We start from the raw sequence: 21,238 nt of genomic DNA on the forward strand, positions 1-21,238 counted from the left end.
AGATAGAAAGATAGATAGATAGATAGATAGATAGATAGAAAGATAGAAAGAAAGAAAGATAGATAGATAGATAGATAGAAAGATAGATAGATAGATAGATAGATAGAAAGATAGATAGATAGATAGATAGATAGATAGGGGCAAGGACGGAAAAAGAGAGGGAGACGGAGAGAAAGCAAGATACAGAGATGGAGAAAGAAAGGAGGAAGGGGAGGAGACAAGAAGGGAGAGAGAAGGGGGAGGGAGAGACAGAAACAAGGAAAAGCAGGCATAGAGGTAAAGACAGACACATAGAAAGACAGAGAGTGTTGCAAGACAGCCGGCCAGCCCCGGAAGGCTGAGCATCAGAGAAAGCCCAGTCTCCATCCATACCTGCTCTCCGCTTCCTCCCAGGGGCAGAGGGCACCTGAGTTTCAGGCCATGCCCCTCCCGCAGGGCAGAGAGTTGGGAGACCAGGAGACTTCCCAGCAGAGCCTGAGTGGCCCCCTTCTCAGCCCCACCAAAGGTACCCAGGAGCCTGAACTTCTCACGGGAGCTGCCAGAGCCCCGGTATACACCGTCCTCGGCTGCTTTTGAGGTGGGGGTGGCCAGGACTCAGGACTAGGGCTGGGATGTTCACACAGGTGCCCACAAGGCCTCTCGAGGTACAGGATGAGATACAGGAGACCGAGCAGGCTGGGGACGGTCCACCACTAACCAGCACTGTTTTCTGAGGAGCCCAAGTTCTAAATTTGAACCAGGCCTTCCAGATTCTTACACGGGTTTATTTGTCAAGGTCAGAAGAGTGGACGTATTTTATTTACCAGTTCCTTAACTTCAAATGTAACATTCTGACACTGAGGACTTGGGTGGTCCCTTGCACTCTTGTCCCAGAAGGGACCCTCAAGATCAGGCTAGGGCCCCACCCGCCCAGTGGGGGCGCAGGGTGGGGGGTGCACTTACCCAGCTGTCTTCATCTGACACCACAGGAGCAGTGCGTCCTTGGCGGAGCGCGTCTCTCTGTTGTCCTCAGTCTCAATTTTGATTACTTGAATCTGTGAGGATATAAAACATGGCTGCTGGGACCCAGAGGGCTTGTGCCTGGGACCTGCCGGTGCACTCCGCTACCAGGGACAAAGGGGATGGGAGGGGCGGCTTCGGGCTGGGGTTGGGGGTTCAGGAGCATGAGGGTGGGATCTGGAGTGGACCGGGACATCCACAATTGGGGGAGGAGGAGGCTGCAGACTAGGGTCTCATTTTCCAGGGAAGCCTCCATACTTTGGCGTCTGGGCCACTTCTCTGATCCAAGCCACCATCATTTCCCCCTGGGCTAGTGCAATCACCTCCAGGCTGGCCTCCCTGCTCCTGACCCCACAGTCTGTTCTCCTCATGGCAGAGAGGGACCCTATGAGCACCCAGATCAGATCACATGTTTCCCATCCTCTGGACTTTCCGTGGGTCCGTCTCACTCACGGTAAAAGTAAACTTCCCCTCGTCATGCCTCTGACCTCCTCTTCAGCAGCCCACTCTGCTCCAGAGACCTGCTATCCTCTTCACTAAATCACCAGCGTCTTCCCACCTCAGGGCCTTTGCACTGCTTGTTCCTTCCCTCAGGGGCCCACATGGTTCCACCCCAATTTCAGGTCTTTTCTCACATATCACCTCTGTGAGGCCTTCACCAACCACTTGATTTTAAATCACAGTATGTGTACTCAAATTTCACATCCTCCTTTTCTACCATATTTATTTATTTTTTCATCTTTTATTTATTTTTTCATTTATTCATCTGGTGTACTGTCTCCCCATTGTGGACTGAACTGTGTCTCCCCCAAAATTCATAAGTTGAAGCTCTAACCCCCAACTGTGACTGTATTTGGAGATCGGGCCTTTAAGGAGGTAATTAAGTTTAAATGAGGTCATAGGGTAGGTCCCCAAAATGATTGGTGTCCTTATATAAAAAAAAAAAAAAAAAAAAAAAAAAAAGGAAGAGATCCTAGGGACGTGCGCACACAGGGAAAGAGCCATGTGAGGACACAGAGAGAAGATGGCTACTTGCAAGCTGAGAGAGGCCTCAGGAGGAACTGATCCTGCCAGCAGCTTGATCTTGAACTTCCAGCTTGTAGAACTTGAGAAAATAAATTTCTGTTGTTTAAGCCACTCCGAGTGTGGTATTTTGTTACAGCAGCCCTAACAGACTAATGCACTCACTAACTTATTAAAGCTCTAGGACCACAGGATGTTTGTTTTGTATTCTGCGGTATTACACTTAGTAGGTGTTCAATGATGTCCTCAGTGACCCAGAATCTAAAGCAGGTTCAAGAGCCCCGGATGGGTGTTGGAGACTTAGGTCCTGGACTCAAGAGCTGAGTTTGGCATTTGGGTTCCGAGGGAGAAAACCAGGTTCCAAAGAGGTGCCAGCCCCTAGCGCATGGCTCCAGCTGCCAGCAGGGATCCCGCCCTCCCGCCCCCCAGTCTCATTCCTTGATTTTGTACTGGCAACGCCCATATCTGTCTCCAGCCCCCACCCCTTCCTTGAGCTCTATTCCCATGATCCAGTGGACTCCTAAATGCTCCCCCTGATGTTTTAGATAGCAGATTCCTCATCACCATCACATCCCACACTGTCCCTCAAATCTGCTCCTCCTTCAAATCTGTCCCTGGGTGACCCCACTTTATCCCCCCTGGTCCTGAGCCTTGAATGTTGGCCTGGACACCTCCCTCCCTCCCCTTCCCCTGCCCATTCCCATTACAGGGCATCTTTCCTATCTGCCTCCCTCTGCACTTCCCTCTGGCCCCACCCTGGTCCAGCTCCAGTCTCTTCCCTGGGCTCCCAGCCCCCAATTTTGGCAATCACCCCCAATGCAGAGGGATCTGTGTAAATCTGATGATGTTGGGGTGCCTGGGTGGCTCAGTCAGTTAGGAGACCAACTCTGGCTCAGGTTGTGATCTCATAGTTTGTGGGTTCGAGCCCCGGGCTCTGTGCTGACAGCTCAGAGCCTAGAGCTGCTTTGGATTCTGTGTCTCCCTCTCTCTCTGCCCCTCCCCTGTTCGTGCTCTCTCTCTCTCTCTCAAAACTAAATAAACATTTAAAATAAATAAATAAATCTGATGATGTCTATCCTTTTGATAAAAATCTCTAATTTCTCCCCATCTCAAACAGAATAAAATCAAAACTGCTAATCACAGATTACCTAGGCCCTGTCAACTCCTCTGACCTCCTCTCCTCCCTGGCTCCCCCTTGTCTCCTATTCTCTAGACATACTGGTTTTTCTGGACCTCCAACATTTCAGCTCCTTCCCACCTCCCTCAGGGCCTTTGCATCCTGGCTGTGCCTCCTGTCTGGAATGCTTTTTCCCTTCATCTTATGTCATGCAGCCATCAGCTTCTCAGAGAGTCCTTCTCTGACCACCAAGTCTAAAATCTCAACACTGTCAACCTGATATTTTGCATTCTTTTTACTGCCTTATCATAATCTATTCTTGGGCGCCTGGCTGGCTCAATCCATTGAGGTTCTGACTCTTGATTTCGGCTCAGGTCATTATCTCAGGTTTGTGAGCCCCAACCCCGAATCAGGTTCCTCACTGACATTGCAGAGCCTGCTTGGGATTCTCTCTCTCCCTCTCTCTGCCCCTCCCCACTCGCTCTCTCAAAAATAAACTTAAAAAATATATTAAAAATAACCTATTCTTTTCTGCATAGCTCTTACCTAGAGTTATCCCCTTCTCATACATTTCTTGTCTATGTATTTACGGGTTTGTTTATTGTCTGTCTCGCTCACGACAATGTAAGCTCCATAAAGGCAGAAAATGTGTAGGTTTTGTTTCTGAACTGAAACAAAATTGACTGGATTTGAATTCCAGCTCTACTATCCAGCTGTGTGACCTTGAGCATATTACTTCCCCTCTCTGGGCTTCAGTTTCCTCTCTGGTAAAATATAATAAATAGTATCTACCTTATGGGGTTGTCGTGTGTATTAAATGCCAAGTGCTTAGAACAGTGCCTGGAACAGGGTGAAAAATATATAAATGATCACAGTGGTGATGGTGATAATGATTATTACTTTTATCCCCACCACTTGGAATAGGGTTCCTGGATCATAGTAGGAAAATTTTTGGAATGAATGAATGAATGGATAAGCAGATGACTGGGTGGCGGAAGCCCTCCTAAGGCCACACCTTGGGACGGTGGGCTGGGCAGGGGTCACTTGGGGATCACCTGGAAGCGCAGGATGATGGTCCAGACTAGCCCCAGGGTCAGCCGGTGGTTCCCGTCCACAATGTCATGCGAGCCCACGTTTTCCAGGTGCACGCGCTGCTCCTTCAGGAACTGCAGCGCCTTGTCCACGTTTTCCAGCGAGTGGATCCTCATGCGACCTCGAGTGGGTCTTGGCTAGAGTGGCAGGGGCGTTGGGAGGTGGAGGGCCTGGCCAAGGGCCCTGTGCCCTCGGCCTCCTACCAACGAGGTCGGCCTCCCATAGCCACGCCCCCTGGATGTCCAAACCCAGGCCACGCCCCTTCAGTCTTCTCAAAGACCAAGGACGTCTTTGCCCCTTCCAGCCAGACCCTTTCAAGAGCCTGTTCCCTTCCTGGATTATTCTAGTTCCTGTCCCCACCCTTTCTTTCTACTGAAGTTCCACATCCAACCTGATGGCCACCTCTTATCCAGAAGCCTCAGCAACCTACCGGTAACCACACTCCTGTCCTCTGCCTTTGACCTCTGTTCCAGGCCCCCCAGGTTTGGCCCCTGGCCACGCCCCTCACTGCCTCCCTTTCAGGCTTCGGCCTAGAGCCACGCCCATTCCCCTAGGTCTCCGAGGGTTCTACTATTACTTCCAACGTTTCTGTTCTATAGCCATGCCCCACAGGACTTCGGAGCTCCAGGCTCTGGTCCTTTAATGAACCTCTAGCTCCTCAGAATCCCACCCTTTGCGGTGAAGCCTCATCCAAGCCCAGATACACAATTGCAACACGGGACGCCAGGGTGGCTCAGTGGGTTAAGCGTGGGACTCCTGGTTTCCACTCAGGTCGTGATCTCGTTCTTCGTGGGTTCAAGCCCCGCATCGGGCTCTGCTCTGACAGTGCAGAGCCTGCTTGGGATTCTCCCTCTCTCCCTTTCTCTCTCTGCCTCTCCCCTGCTCATGCTCTCTCTCTGTGTCTCAAAAATAAATAAACTTAAAAAAAAAATACAACAGCAACTCATATAAAAACAAGCCAGACCCATTCCAGAGTTCTGTCTGGTTACCCAGATTTCCACGACCTAAGCCTCCCCTTCCGATGACAACTGTACCTTCATCCACAGACCCTCTGCAACAGGGTCCTGCCCCTATTTTACGGCCAAGCCTCTTGCTACCGCACTACCCAGGCCAGTCGCTTCTAATAAAGCCCCTCCCTTCTCCAATTGCCCCACCCCTTCCCACTGAGCTTCTCCCCACCACAAGCCCAGAGTCCGCTGGATCTCCGGCCTTCACCTTCGGCAGAGCCCAGCTTCGGTTCCCAGCCACGCCCCCACGCTGCTCACGCCCAAGCCCCACTTCCGGCCATAGCCCCACCCACCTGAGCAAAGAGGCCGCTCACCCATCGGGCTCTTCCAGGACACACCACACGTCGGTTAGCCAGGCCCTGTCGTAGCCCAGCCCGGAATCCCGGGGCCGCCCCCTTCCCCCAGGCCCGCAGGCCCCCTCACCAGCTGCTCCCCGGACAGCACTTCCAAGAGCCGCGTGAGCACAAAGCCGTCCCGGAGGTCGGCATACAGGTCCCCGATGTGGCAGCCGACGCGGGCGAGATGCGAGTTCACCCACTTGGTGAAGGTCTTCTTCTGCACGGCCTCGCGCTCATCTGAAGGACAGGCTCTGATGAACCCCCGCGCCCCCAGCACCTCTCCCCTTGCAGCTTCTCTGCAGCCCCTCACTCCGGGCCAAACCCTGTTTCGGCCCAGCTCTGCAACAATCAGGGCTTCGCACAAGCGGCTCCTCCTACCTGGGACGCCCGGCCCACCCTTCGCTGCCAGCCTGGAGACGCGTCCTTTAAAGCTTTCCTGAGACATCGCTTCCACAAGAAGCCTTCCCTGATTCCCACCCCAGCCGGCCCTATTCATTCGCTCCGTACATACTGGGGCATCTACTATGTGCCTCCGCACTCTTCTTGGCTCTGAGTACAGACAGAGGCCTTCCCTCCCAGAGCTCAGTTTAGTGGGGCACAGATAATACACTGGGGAGCTAGAGAAGGTTAAGGAGAGGGCGGGAGGGAATGAGAGCTGTGTTTCAGGAAGACCTCTTGGCTGCTGTGGAGAGGGTGGGTCAGAGAGGGCAAGAATGACAGCCCAGGGCAGGGAGACTGGGGAAGCAACTCTCGAAAGAGCGGACCAGCCGCACCAGGGCAGAAGCTGGGAATGGGAGAAGGGGACACACCAGGGATAGTTACAGATGAAAAAAAAAAATAATAATAAGACTTGGGTGTGACGGGTTGTGGGGGATGAAGGGGAAGAAATATGCTAGAATGAATGCCCCTGAGGAAAAGAACCGAGTCACAGACACCCTCAAGCGGTAGCCAAACGGCCAGCTACAACCTGCATTTCCCACATCCCTAGGGAGCAGAGTGCCCACGTGACTGCCATCGGAGTGAGGGTGCAGGGGGGGAGGGGGGAGGGGTGCAGGGTGGGGGCGAGGTGTCAGAACAATGTGGGCAACTACTGCTGCACTTACTTACAAAGGCATTGCTAACTCTCTCCTACAACGTTTTATTTTATTTTATTTTTTTTAGTAACAGCTTAGAATGAGCTATAATTCACCTACTATCAAATTCACCCTTTCAAAGCGTAACTTCAGTGACTTTTAGTATAGTCACAGGGTTGTGCAACCCACACCACCATCTGATATCAGAACATTTTCATCCCTCCAAGGAAAAACCTTGCGCCCTTTAGCAGTCACTCCCCATTCCCCCTTCTCCCAGCCCTGGGACACTATGAATCTCTTTTCTGTCTCTCCGGATTTACCTATTCTGGACATCTCATATAAATAGAATCATACAATATATGACCTTTTGGGTGTCTGGCTTCTTTCACTTAGCATCATGTTTTCAAAGTACATCCATGCCATCACATCTATCAGTACTTTATTTCTTTTTTACGGCTAAATAATATTCCATTCTGTGGCTCTCCTGCATTTTACTCCTCTACTCATCAACGGATGGACATTGGGGTTGTTTCCACTTTGTGGCTATTATGAATAACGCGACTATGAACATTCGAGTACATACAAGTCCTTGTGTGGACACATGTTTTCAGTTATCTTGAGTAAATACGCAGGAGTGAAATGGTTGGGTCCTATGGTAACTCTCCATTTAAACTTTTTTTTTAAGTTTATTTTTGAGAGAGAGAGAGAGAGAGAGAGAGAGAGAGAGAGAGAGACAGCGAGCAAGCCTGAGCAGGAGAAGGGCAGACAGAGAGGGAGAGAGAGAATCCTAAGCAGGCTCCAAGCTGTCAGAGCAGAGCCCGACGTGGGGCCTCAACCCACAGACCGTGAGATCACGCATGATCTGAGCCGAAATCAAGAGTCAGATGTTCAGCCGACTGAGCCACCCAGGTGTCCTTACATTTAACCTTTTGAGGAACTGCCAGACCGTTTTCTCAAGTGGCTGTGCCATTTTACATTCCCACCGGCAATGTACGAGGGTTCCGGTGTCCCCACATCCTCAGGCCACTTGTTATTTTCCATTTGATCAGGGCCATTCTAGTGGTATAAAATGGTCTCTCACTGTGCTTTTGATTTGCATTTCCCTGATGACTAATGATGTTGAGCATCTTTTCGTGTGTTCATTGCCCACGTGTGTATCTTCTTTGGAGAAACATCTATGCAAATCCCTTCCCCGTCTCAGTTGGGTTAGTCTTTTCTATCATCTGTAGTTTCTTTGCAACTTCGTGTAAATCTATAATTATTTCATAATTTAAAGTGTTATCAAAACAGGCGGTGCCCGGGTGGCTCAGTCCGTTGGGCGACCAACTCTTGATTTCAGCCCAGGTCGCGACCCTAGGGTCATGGGATCGATCCCCGCGTTGGGCTCCTCACTGAGCGTGCAGCCTGCTTAAGATTCTCTCTCTCTCTCTCTCTCTCTCTCTCTCTCTCTCTCTCTCTCTCTTTCTCTCTCTCTCCCCCTGCCCCTCTCCCTACCTCCCCCGCTCTCTGGCTCTCTAAAAAATAAATTAAAAAATAAAATACAGTGTTACCAAAACAGGAAACTACTGCCTGGCCTTCCTTTCTCTTCTCCCAGCTTCCACAAGCTTGAGCACAAGGTCCACAGGGCACAGGATAGAAGGACCTGGAACCCACGCTGATAGCTTGGAGCAGAGCCTCCCTGCCCACCAGGCTGCCCATCTCAGGATTATCCAGGAGGGAGAAATGAGCTTCTATCTCCTTTAAGTCACTGCATTGTGGGGTCTGTCTCTTGCAACAGCTCAGCCTGCACAGTATGGTTAGCATTTCATTATTAAAGAACTTCATTGTCGCACTTCTAAGTTCCCTAGTCATGCAGTAATCAAGATTTGTATAGCCAGTCTATTTCCCCTTTTAACCATTTGACAGCTCTCAATTTCTTTTACCATAACATTTACCTTTTGTAATACTATTTTTTTTAATTAAGTAAACTCTGCCCCCAATGCGGGGCTCAAACTCACGACCCCAAGATCAAGAGTCGCATACTCCACCCACTTAGCCAGCCGGGCGCCCTTTCATAATATTATTAAATATCGCATTTGACTCTGGCAGTAGAAAATATGCACTGTAGAGCGCCTGGGTGGCTCAGTCGGTTAAGCTTCCGACTTCAGCTCAGGTCAGGTCAGAGCCTGCTTGGGATCCTCTCTCTCTCCCTCTATCTCAGCCCTTCCCCCACTGATACCTTGTCTCTCTCTCAAAATAAATGAATAAAACATAAATAAATAAATAAATAAATAAATAAATAAATAAATAGGGGCACCTGGGTGGCTCAGTTAGTTAAGCTTCTGACTTCAGCTCATGTCATGATCTCACGGTTTGTGGGTTCGAGCCCCACGTCGGGCTCTGTGCTGACAGCTCGGAACCTGGAGCCTGTTTTGGATTCTGTGTCTCCCTCTCTCTCTGCCCTTCCCCTGCTCACACTCTGTCTCTCCCTCTCAAAAAATAAACATTAAAAAAATTTTTTTTAAAGAAAATATGCAATGCTGGAAAATATCCACTGACTGACCTGTATTTTTTTTTTTTTACATTAAACTAGATGTTGAAAGTTTACCTCTAAGTTGAAAGTGAGTATGCAGAAACTAATAGTAAATTCACATGAAAGATCTTGTTTGTTTAAATGTGGGTTTCGTGCTGTGTGGATAGGATGGGGACCCGTGTGAGCACCTGACCATCAATCACACACGAAGAAGGGATCACGGAATAGACGCCAACTCGAGTATTTGGTTATTTTGCCTTCTAGTGGCCGGTGCCTGAGCCAAATGGCAGATTTGGGCGAATGCTGAAGCCAAAGTGGAACTTCTGTGCATCCCCAGCATGGTGCCAGAATGGGGACAATTGCATTCAGTCCTGCCTCCATTGATAACATGCTGTTTGACTTCGAGTGGCCATTTCTCTCCTTTGGGCCTCCATTTCCCCCATTTGCAAAATGAGGGGTTTGGACTAGATCAATGGACTCTGAGGGACTCTGAGTGTTTGGGAACTCGTGCTTGGAAGACGGATCCATGAGAATATTGTCTTATTTTGTAATCTCATTTTGCTGGTACCAAAAGAAAATTAATAGAAACACATCCTGGCCCATCCGGATGGTGACCTCATAAAGCACAATACCGTGAGATATTGGGTTTTGTGATTACAAATCCTGTTAGCATGGGGACGCCTGGGTGGCTCAGTCGGTTAAGCGTCCGACCTCGGCTCAGGTCATGATCTTGCGGTTTGTGAGTTCAAGTCTCCTGTCGGGCTCTGTGCCGACATCTCAGGCGCCCCCAAATCTCCCTACTTTTAAATGCCGGCAACTGATTTATGTGTGTATAAAACACAGTGGAGGGGCGAGTCTGGGTGGCTCAGTCAGTTAAGCCTCTGACTCTTGATTTTGGCTCAGGTCATGATCTCGAGGTTTGTGAGTTCAAGTTCTGCACTGGGCTCTACATGGACATCTCGGTGCCTGCTTAGGATTCTCTCTCTCTCTCTGCCCCTCCCCCCACCAAGAAATAAATAAATAAACATTTAGGAAAAAACTACAATGGGGGTGAAACCAGATCTGCCCCAGAGTGCCACTTCCGACGTAAGATGACACTGAATGTTTACTGTGTTGGTGAGTGTGTTCGGTTACCACGTAGTGTGTTCCGTGTACCCTGAGGCCACCTCTACTGTCCTGCCTGTGCTCTGAGCCCAGGGAGACTGTCACTGCTGACTGTCTCAAAAGGGTTCCCCCGGCCCTCAAAGGCCTCAGACTTCCAGTTGGGTTTGGCTAAGAGGAGAAAGGAAGGGCTGAGGAATTTATTCCCTCCCTGCCGGACCAGCTTTCAGCAGCGCCTGGTTCCTCTTTCTACAGTCCCCGGCGTGTGAGGCCTCTGTCCCCCTCACTGCTCCCTGCCCCCATCCCTGAGTGTCCGCTGACCTTGTAGGTGCCTGTAGCCCTGGCCACACCTCTGCAATTAGTCCCTTCGTTAAGCTCCCCTCAATTTTACCCCCTTGAGGGAGCCATCTGCTTCCTGCCGAGACTCTAGCTGGCACCCATACCTCTGGGCTGTCAAGACTCCCAGCCAAATGACAACTGTCCTACCTCTGCCATTGTGCTCATATGGAGTTACCATTTATGTATTCTTCTCCTCTGTGCTAATCACTAGCGCAAGCAAAACACATTTCCTCAGAATAAGACTTCAGGGGCGCCTGGGTGGTTCAGTTGGCTAAGCGTCCGACTTCACCTCAGGGTTCGTCATCTTGCGCCTCTGTCTCCCTCGCTCTGCCCCTTCTTCCTGCCCCCCGCCCCCCGCACTCGCGTGTGCTCTTTCTCTCTCAAAGATAAATGTTTAAAATCAATAAATATATAAAAAAAATTAAAAAAGAATAAGACTTCAATTTATTCATCTCTTTAATACATTGAAACTTTCACGGAGCTGAGGAACCACTATTCTTTTGTCCATTATTGGTTAAGGAGAAAGGATATAGAGAGACTTAGTATGTCACCAGTTTGGCTACTGGTCTGGGAAAAGTTAAGAAGCCAGAAAATACCAGTAGTGGTGGAAAGGTGGGGACATCCTAACCTTCTGTGTCTCCTGGTGGGAGTTACAGACTAGGGCAGTCCTCTGGGCAGCAATCTGAGTCTAAATAAATTCGAGCACACCCCCATAACACAGCAGTGCTTATGTCCCATAAACTTTTCCACACTGGTTTATAAGGAGCATGTATGAGGATGTTCAATGCAATGCAATTTGGGGGGCAAGGGGCAGAGGCAGGTTGGGGGTTGTATAGGGCTGTCAGATTTATGACAAAGTGAAATTGCAGATCGGTAGGGAAAAGAAAGTCTTTTCCATAAATGGAGCTGAGTCAACCTGCTACCCAAAAGTGGCAAAAAACAAACAAACAAAAAAAAAACCCTGACCCCCCACTATACACAGTAATAGAAATATCATTTGGCTTCTAAATCTAAATGTGAAAGGAATAAGACTCTTAGAAGAAAATACCAAAAAACATCTCCCTGACCTTGAAGTAGGCGAAGATTCTTTTTTCCTAGAGAGCATTTCCTCTTTTGTTTGTTTGTTTTTTTTTTAAGTCTATTAATTTATTTTGACAGAGACAGAAGGCACAGGGGAGGGAGAGAGAGAGAATCCCAAGCAGGCTCTGCATGGTCAGTGCAGAGCCCCATGCTGGGCTTGAACTCACCAACCAGGAGATCATGACCTGAACCGAAGTCAGACACCTAACCGACTGAGCCACCTCGTCACCTCCCGGCCAAGATTTCTTCAACAAGACAACAAATGTGAGCCACATAGGAAATATGTACTAATTACCAAATTAGACTACATTTAAATTAAGAAATACCGTTCATCAAGAGGCAACATTAAAAGAGTAAAAAGACAAGCCACACAGTGGGAGAAAATATTCACAACACATACATCTGACAAAGGACTTGGACCCAGAATATGCAAGAACTCCTACAAAACAATCAGAAAAGGGCAGGAAAATTAATATGCAAACGGGCAAGGGACTTGAATGGGCATGGCACAGGAGGCTATCCAAATAGTGAATAAGCAGATGAAAAGGTGCTCCACCTCATTAGTTGTTATTAGTCATCAGGAAAATGTGAATTAAAACCACAATAGAATGCACACCCATCAGAATGGCTAAAATCAAAAAGATGGACCACACTAGGGGCTGGATGTACAGTAACTGAACCCCTCGTACACTGCTGGTGGGAATGTAAAATGTTACAAATCGGCAGTTTCCACTAAAGTTAGATATACACCTACCCTATGACCCAACACTTTCTTTCGCTCGATGTGGGTGTAAGTCACCAAAAATGAGTGCTTACGCCCCCCAAAAACAGGTACGAGGAAGCTTAAAGCAGCAATAGTTTGTAATAGATTGAAATACTGGTAATTACTGGTTTGTGATAGTCTAGCTTGTGCTGGCCCTAAACCAGAAGCAACCCAAATGCTCACCAACAGGTGAATGGGAAAAATTCGCCGTATTCACACTGTGGAATACGATACAGCAACGAGAAGGAGCACCCTACAAGTACGTGTAGACAGGGATGAGTCTCACAAGCACAGTGTTGACTGAAGGAAGCCAGATACAAAGGGGTACATCCTTCAGGACTCTATTTTTACGAAGTTCAAATAGCAGGAAAACAAATGTACGCTGTTAGAAGTTAGGCCAGTCTTAGGGCGCCTGGGTGGCTCAGTCGGTTAAGCGTCCGACTTCGGCTCAGGTCATGATCTCACGGTCCGTGAGTTCGAGCCCCGCATCGGGCTCTGTGCTGACAGCTCAGAGCCTGGAGCCTGTTTCAGATTCTGTGTCTCCCTCTCTCTGCCCCTCCCCCGTTCATGCTCTGTCTCTCTCTGTCTCAAAAATAAATAAACGTTAAAAAAAAAAAAGAAGTTAGGCCAGTGTTTACTCTAGGGAAGTAGTGAGAGAGGTAGCCTTAGGGGGGCGGGCTTCTCTGGGGCCATTACATTCCTTTTCCTTATCTGGGGACTGGTTACCACCCGCTGCTCATTGGTGGAAATGCTGGGGACTCACGATTTACCTGCATTTTTATGTGCATATAATACTTTAATAAACAGTTAAAGTATGATATACATGCCCACTAATTAGCAATGCACATTTTGTAAAATCATTGACCCACAAAGATAAGAATTTGCATTAAAACTATCAGAATGGGGAGTGTCTGGGTGGCTCAGTCAGTTAAGCATCCAACTTCAGCTCAGGTCATGATCTCACGGTTCGTGAGTTCGAGCCCCACGTCGGGCTCTGTGCTGACAGCTCAGAGCCTGGAGCTTGCTTTGGATTCTGTGTCTTCCTCTCTCTCTGCCCCTCCCCTGCTCACACTCTGTCTCTCTCTCCCAAACAAAACAAAACAAAACAAAACAAAACAAAACAAAAAAAACTAGGGTGCCTGGTGGCTCAGTTGGTTAAGTGTCCGATTCTTGATTTTGGCCCAGGTCATGATTTCACTGTTCATGAGTTCAAGCCCCATGTCCAGATCCACACTCACAATGCATAGGCTGCTTGGGATCCTCTCTCTCCCTTTCTCTCTGCCCCTTCTGCATGTTCTCTCGCTCTCAAAATAAATAAATAAACTTAAAAAATTTTTTTAAGTATATATCAGAATGGGAGGGGTACCTGTGTGGCTCAGTCAGTTGAGCAACCAACTCTTGATTTCGGTTCAGGTCATGATCCTAGGGTCGTGGGGTCGAGCCTTGCATTGGACTCGCACTGAGCGTGGAGCCTGCTTGGGATTCTCTCTCTCTCTGCCCCCCTCCCCCACTTGTGTTCTCTGTCTCCCTCTCAAAATAAGTAAATCAACAAACAAACAAAAAACTACCAGAACAGGGCACCTGGGTGGTTCAGTCCATTAAGTGTCTGACTCTCGATTTCAGCTCAGGTCATGATCTCACAGTTTGTGGGTTCAAGCCCCACGTCAGGCTCCATGTTGACAGCTTGGAGCCTGCTTAGGATTCTCGCTCTCCCTCTCTCTCTCTCTCTCTCTCTCTCTGCCCCTCCCCCACTCATGCTCTCTCTTTTTTTCTCTCCCTCTCAAAATAAATAAATAAACATAGAACAAGAGAGATGAAAACAGTTGTGGGTTTGTTGCGTTTAGGAAAATTATAGATGTAATAACTTAAGAAGACATGGGGCACGTATGAGAATTGTTTTTTTTTTTTCCTTACAGGGGATGCCTACACTTCTCTGGACTAGATGTTTGTCTGTTTGTGGTATCGGCACTGATGTTCTGTGAATCAGTGAAGAGTCCTTGATCCCCATGTTACCACATCCCACCCCTGCTTAAAATCTTACCATAGCTCCCCAGTGCCCTCACAACCTGCATGGCGGCCTAGAAGGCCCCTCAGGATCTGACTCCAGCTGCTTCCTTTTGCATTGCATTAGTCACCACCGCATTCTACCCACTCCCAACTTTTGGAAGGGTTGCATATGCTGTTTCCTCTGCCTGGAATATTCTTCTGCTCTCCACCCCAGTGTTCACTCTTATTCATCCTTCCGGGCTCAGCCTAGGCATCTCCTCCTCCAAGAAGCACTCTGCCTCTCTGGACTGAATCAGGCACCTCATCTGAGCTCCAATAGTCCCTGGGCTTCCCCATCCCAGCCCCCTGCCTGTGCCTCACCATCCTGGCCCTGACCACTCCGGGTCATCACTACTCTCCCAGGGGACTGGGAGCTCTTTGGGCTGGCTCAGTTACCATCATGTCCCTCAGATTGTCCAGCATAGGTCAGGCACAGGGAAGGCACTGAATATTTTGTGGATGAAATAATCTAGAATTCTAAGTTGATGTGATCCCAAGTTTTTAAGGTTCTAAGAATCTAAAAGTATGATTTGAAGTTTCCACGAGTGTATTTTATACCAGTCTAGTTTCTTTTCTTTTTTTTTTTTACATGTTTCTTTTCTTTCTTTTTTTTTTTTCTTTTTTTTTTCATTTTTGAGAGACAGAGAAAGACAGAGCACAAGCGGGGGAGAGGCAGAGAGAGAGGAAAACACAGAATCCGAAGCAGGCTCCAGGCTCCAAGCTGTCAGCACAGAGCCTGACGCAGGGCTTGAATTCACAAACTGCGAGATCATGACCTGAGCCGAAGTCGGACACTTAACCCACTAAGCCACCCAGGCGCCCCTCTGGTTTCTTTTTTTTCTTTTAAGTTTATTTATTTATTTTGAGAGAGAGAGAGAAAAAGCATGAGTGGGGGAGGGGCAGAGAGAGAGGAGAGAGAGAGAGAGAGAGAGAGAGAGAGAGAGAGAGAGATTGAGAGAGAATCCCAAGCAGACTCCTCACTGTCAGTGCCAGTGCAGAGCCTGATTCGGGGCTCAAACTCATGAACTGTGAGATCATGACCTGAGCCAAAGTCAGATGCTCAACCGACTGAGCCACCCAGGCGACCCCATTCTAGTTTCTAAATCAGAGGAAGCTGGCCATCCATTAGGTAATTCTCATTCACACTTTTGTGGCACATATAGATTTTTTTTTAACTGGGAAATTGTACAAAAACATCAGAGCTAGGGGCACCTGGGTGTCTCAGTCAGTTGAATGTCCGACTTCGGCTTAGGTCATGATCTTGCAACCCATGAGTTCAAGCCCCGCATTGGGCTCTGTGCTGACAGCTCAGAACCTTGAGCCTGCTTCAGATTCTGTGTCTCCCTCTCTCTCTGCCCCTGCCCCGCTCACGCTGTGTGTGTGTCTCTCTCAATCAAAAATAAATAACAATTAGGGGCGCCTGGGTGGCTCAGTCGGTTGAGCGTCCGACTTCAGCTCAGGGAATGATCTCACAGTTCATGGGTTCAAGCCCTGCATCGGGCTCTGCGCTAACAGGTCGGAGCCTGGAACCTGCTTTGGATTCTGTGTCTCCCTCTCTCTCTGCCCCTCCCCCACTCACGCTCTGTCACTCTCTCTCTCAAAAATAAATAAACATTAAAATTTTTATAAATAAATAAATAAATAAATAAATAACATTAAAAAAAAAAATCAGAGCTAGCAAATTTGGGCCCACAGTTCCCATGGCTGGAGCTGGTGACCAGGGTATTGTTCCCCAGTTGACCATGGCCCCCAGTCTACTCTCTCATTTATGTCACCTGCTTCTGGGAGGCCCTTAGGTTTGACACCACTCTTCAACATCTTATAATTATAAAGTTTCAACAATCTTAGTATCAAAGATCCCATGATGGATATGTTGAGTTACTAAAATTCTGAGATTCTGAGGGAACGGATTCCGACCTTAGGGTTTTAAGATTTCATGATTACTAAAGTCTTCGTTTATTTTTACAACATTCCACGTTTCTGAGATAAGAAGGTCCCAAGGGTCAAAGGTACTAAGGGTCTAATGTTTTAAAGGCTTAGGGCTCATGGTTATGAAGTTACATGTCTCTGAAGGTTCTCAGGGTCTTTGCTCATAGCTTTTTTTCTTTGTTTATTTGTTTAGGCTTATTTTGAGAGAGAGAGCTAGAGAGAGCACACACAGTCATGTGCGAACGAGCGGGGGAGGGACAGAGAGAGAAAGAGAGAGAATCCCAAGCAGGCTCTGTGCTGTGAAGGACAAGATCATGACCTGAGCTGCAATCGAGAGTCAAATGCTCAACGGACTGAACCACCCAGGCACCACTGTTTGTTTGTTTTGAAGTAGGCGCCATGCCCAGTGTGGGGCCCAATGCAGCTCCCCTGCCTCCCCCGAACTCACAACCCTGAGATAGAGACCTGAGCTGAGGATCAAGAGCGAGACGCTCAACCGACTGAGCCACCCAGGAGCCCTTGCTCCTAGTTTTGGTATTGATGATGAAATAACTTCTGAGGTTCTAAAGCCCTCTCTGAATATGAAGTCCTAAGGCTCAAGGGTCTACAATTCCAAAGGTCTTCGGTTCTAAGATTCTATCACTATATGGTTCAGGTCATGATCTCAAGGTTTGTGAGTTCAAGCCCCACGTCAGCCTCTGTGCTGACAGCTCAGAGCTTGGACCCTACTTCGGATTCTGTGTCTCCCTCTCTCTCTTCCCTTCCCCCACTCATGTTCTGTCTCTCCCTCTCTCTCAAAAATAAATAGACATTAAAAATTTACAAAAAACAAAAACAAAAACATCAACGTAGGGTGACCGACCATCCTGGTTGGCCCCAGGGTTTCAGAGGGTTTCAGTGCTAAAAACTGGAAGTGTGGTCATTCTATCTCAAAATTCTCAGGATCCACATTTCTATTCTGAAATTCTAAAGGTTTAGGATTATAAAGCCCTAAGGATCTATGTGTATTAGAGTTTAGGTTTCTAAGGGTCTAAGATCCAAGGAGGTCAATGATTAAAATTTCTAAGGTCTATGATTATAAAGTTCTGTGTTCTAAGAGTCTCATTTCTAGAGGCCTCAACTTCAAAGAATCTTGGAGTATGACATTCCAAGGTCCAAAAATCCAATATTTCAGCATCTTGAGATTCTAAAGAAGTACGCTTATAAAATCCCACATTTCTTTTTTATTTAAAAAAAAATTTTTAATGTTTATTTTTATAGAGAGAGGGAGAGCATGAGAAGGGGGCAGAGAGAGATGGAGACACAGAATCCAAAGCAGACTCCAGGCTCCGAGCTGTCAGCACAGAGCCCGACGCGGGGCTTGAACTCACAAACTGTGAGATGTTGACCTGAGCTGAGGTCCGACGCTCAACCAAACTGAGCCACCCAGGCGCCCCAAAAATCCCACATTTCTGAGACTATACATTTTCAAGGTTGTAAGGCAGCACTGCCCCATATAGTATCCACAAGCCACATATGGCTACTTAAATTTAAATTAATTAAAACTGAATACAATGAAAAATTTGGTCCCTCACGAAGCACTGGCCACATTTCAAGCGCTTACAGCCAAAAGTACTAGTGGTTAGTGGTTAGTACATCGGACATCACAGACAGAGAACATTTTCCCATCACTGTGGAAAGTTCCATTGGACAGTGTTGGTCTACAGATTCAAGTGAAAAGGGTCTGTAACTCTCTTCCCATCCTCCAGGCCATCAAGGTTCTCAAGCTCTGAGGTACACAGATACCACCCCAACAACCTCCTCCCTTTCCTCCTTCCCTCCTCCCACCCCAGCCCTCTTCCAGGTACCTGCCAAGGCCTTGATCCTGGAGCACTCAAAGAGGGAGGCGGCTGCCGTGGCGGCTGCTGGCTGCTCCCGTTCCCAGCCCCGATCCGGACTCTCCCAGCGGGCTGCAGGATTGTTGTTGTGAGGGGCCGGCAGGCCCTCCATGTTGTCCACTTCCCCTGGTACCTGTGCCATCGGGGAAGGTGAGGCCTGGGGAGGAGCAGAGGCAGGTTAGGCTAGACACAGGTCCGGAGCTCAGAGGTCCCACTTCTAACAGCCGCTGTCTGTGAGTCCTGTCCACTCCCTCGCCCTCAGTTTCCCTGTCTTTAAAGTGGACCTAATACTACTGACAATAATATTCACTGTGACCACTTCATAGGGGTGTGATAAAGCACCCAGCTCAGCACCTGGAGCAGGGCAGGGGCTGGGCAAATTGTCCCTATATTATTGTTAGAAGGATGACACTTATCAGTAGAACTCTAAAATGCAGTGAAGGGGCTCTTGAGGGGTTCAGTCGGTTAAGTGTTGGACTTCGGCTCAGGTCATGATCTCACAGTTCGTAGGAGCCCCACATCAGGCTCTGTGCTGTCAGCACAGAGCCTGCTTGGGATTCTCTTTCTCTTCCTCTCTCTCTGCCCCTCCCCTGCTTGCATGCATGCTCTCTCTCTCAAAATAAATAAATAAACATTAAAAAAAAAAAAAGACATTGGGGCACCTGGGTGGCTCAGTCGGTTAAGTGTCCGACTCTTGATTTTGGCTCAGGTCATGATCTCACAGTTCATGAGTCCGAGCCCCACATCGAACTGTCAGTGCAGAGCCTGCTTGGGATTCTCTCTCTGTCTCTCTCTCTGTCCCTCAAAAATATATAAATAAACTTTAAAAAATATAATGTTTATTTATTTTTGTTGAGAGAGAGAGAGACAGAGTGTGAGCAGGGGAGGGGCAGAGAGAGAAGGAGACACAGAATCTAAAGCAGGCTCCAGGCTGTGAGCTGTCAGCACAGGCCCTGATGCGGGGCTTGAACTCACCAACTAGGAGATCATGACCTGAGCCAAAGTCAGATGCTTAACAGATTGAGCCACCCAGGTGCCCCAAACTTTAAAGGATTAAAAAAAAAAGACATTATAGAGGAGGAAACTAAGGTCCAAGGTCGCAAAGCTAGTGGGTAGCCAGAGTTCAAACACAGGTACTACATTTACATTAAATGGCCCCAATTCTTCATCCTTATAACCACATCCTTTGCCATAGAACTCTGGAGAGTTCTATGTAGGGAGGGGAAAAGTGGAAGAGCGTCCCCTCACAACCTTGACTTCCGGTTTGGGCACATGACTAGCTTTGACCAACAGAATTAAGTGGAAGTGCTGTTGAATTCTAAGCCTAAAACTCAAAGGACTTTGCATGTTTTTGTTTGTGCTTGATTGTGACTGTGAGAAAAACACTCTCAGGGTAGGCTGGGCCTAAGGCCCCAGTCACGAAAGCCAAGGCCGGCTAAAGCAGCCAATAGTCAGCACCGCTCCCCACCCCACATCCCAACACGTGAATCAGCCCCACTGAGACCAGAAAAACTGTCCAGCGGAACCCAGCCTAAGTCCCTGACCTCAGACTTGATGGGTAAATAAAGGCGCCATGTTTTCAAACACTGAGTTTGGGGTGGTTTCTTATGCAGCATTATTGTGGCAACAGCTAGCTGACATATTGTCTGATCCAGAGCTATGCTCTAGAACACTTGCCAGATTGCAAATATGAAACTAAAGAGGGTGGGAGGCATTCGGATACCTCTCCTCCTCCCTCTGGGCCCCCAGGCCTGATTCTGAGACTACAAAAGGAAGGAACTGTGAGATCAATGTCCTTCTCAAAGACCCAAACAGCTGACAACACACCAGATTGTAAGAAAGCAGGGTCTGAGTGTTGGTCAGTGTAGCGGAGATTGTCCCTTCTAGTGGACACTCCAAAATCCACTGTTATTCTTCTCTCCTTCTACAGAAAGCTATAAGTAGGCACATGGCTACTTACCACCTGTGTGACCTTGGCCAGTCACTTCCTCTTTCTGGGCCTCAGTTTGTTCATCTGTAAAATGGCAATAATAGTGCCCATATTCTAGGGATGTTTGTAGATGAAATGAGTTAATAGTGCAGGAAATACGGTATCTAGTACATGCAAGCCCTTGATACATGGTCCTTGTTACCATTATTCATCCTCTCTGGTCACATATCTTAGCAAATCAAAGTGCCTGTGCTGGAGTCAGAGAGAAAGGAGTTCAAGCCCTGCTTTATTCTTGCTGCATCTTTAACCCATCTTTAACTTGGCCTCCCTACCTCAGTTTCCCTCCCTGTTAAATGGTGATCACAACTGTTTCCTCCGTGGAGAACACTTGGGGATGGGGAGGCACTTAGCACTTGGTGAGCTCTCCGTCAGGCTGGGAAGAGCGCTGGCCATTATGTGATTGAATGGAGAAGGAAGGGAGGCAAAGGAGATGGGGGAGGTGGAAAGAGGTGTCCCAGGGCCCCAGCAAAGGCTCCAGGCTGGGGGTGGGAAAAAAAAAATAATAATAATCGATGCTTTAACCCTTCCGAGGCCGCGCTTCTCTCTCCCTGCAGTCTAGTCACTGTTCGAAAGCAGGGGACCTGGGAAGGACAAGGCCCGGGAGGAAGACTCACGCATGGCGCGGAGGCTGGCCTGGGTTGAGGTGTGGGGGCTCATTCTGCCCTGGACCCTTCCCCTCCTCCAGCCCGGGAGACCCTAGGGGCTCAGGCCATGCCCACGGCGCGCGGGGGAGGGATTCTCGGGCAGGTGGGGACATGCTGCAGGGAGGGGCTATCACCCAAAGCCGCTCACCTGGGCCCCGTGGCCGCCGGTGCCGCCGTCCCCGCTGCTCGCGGCGCCCGACCGCCCTCACTGGCGGCGTCCGGTGCCCGGCCCAACCCGGCCCGGCTCCGCTCGGCCCCGCCGGCCCCGCCGCTCGACCGGATCCGCATGCGCCGCCGCCGCCGCCGCC

The 21,238-nt window shown here is 48.7% G+C and overlaps 1 protein-coding gene across 1 annotated transcript in view; it reads right to left on the minus strand.

Annotated features, from left to right (window-relative positions):
• The window catches only part of SPTBN4 (spectrin beta, non-erythrocytic 4), a 45,748-nt gene extending 27,215 nt beyond the window's left edge, over nucleotides 1–18,533 (minus strand). The window contains exons 1-4 of the mRNA XM_049622321.1: nucleotides 18,267–18,533; nucleotides 5,662–5,813; nucleotides 4,195–4,368; nucleotides 943–1,034 (exon numbers count right to left, since the gene is read on the minus strand). Of these exons, the coding sequence (XP_049478278.1) occupies nucleotides 943–1,034; nucleotides 4,195–4,368; nucleotides 5,662–5,813; nucleotides 18,267–18,438 (590 nt within the window). The 5' untranslated portion in view covers nucleotides 18,439–18,533. The remainder of the gene's footprint in view (nucleotides 1–942; nucleotides 1,035–4,194; nucleotides 4,369–5,661; nucleotides 5,814–18,266) is intronic.
• Nucleotides 18,534–21,238: the final 2,705 nt, after the last annotated feature.

This window comes from Panthera uncia (genome assembly GCF_023721935.1).
Source record: "Panthera uncia isolate 11264 chromosome E2 unlocalized genomic scaffold, Puncia_PCG_1.0 HiC_scaffold_19, whole genome shotgun sequence".
NCBI classification, from domain to species: domain Eukaryota; kingdom Metazoa; phylum Chordata; class Mammalia; order Carnivora; family Felidae; genus Panthera; species Panthera uncia.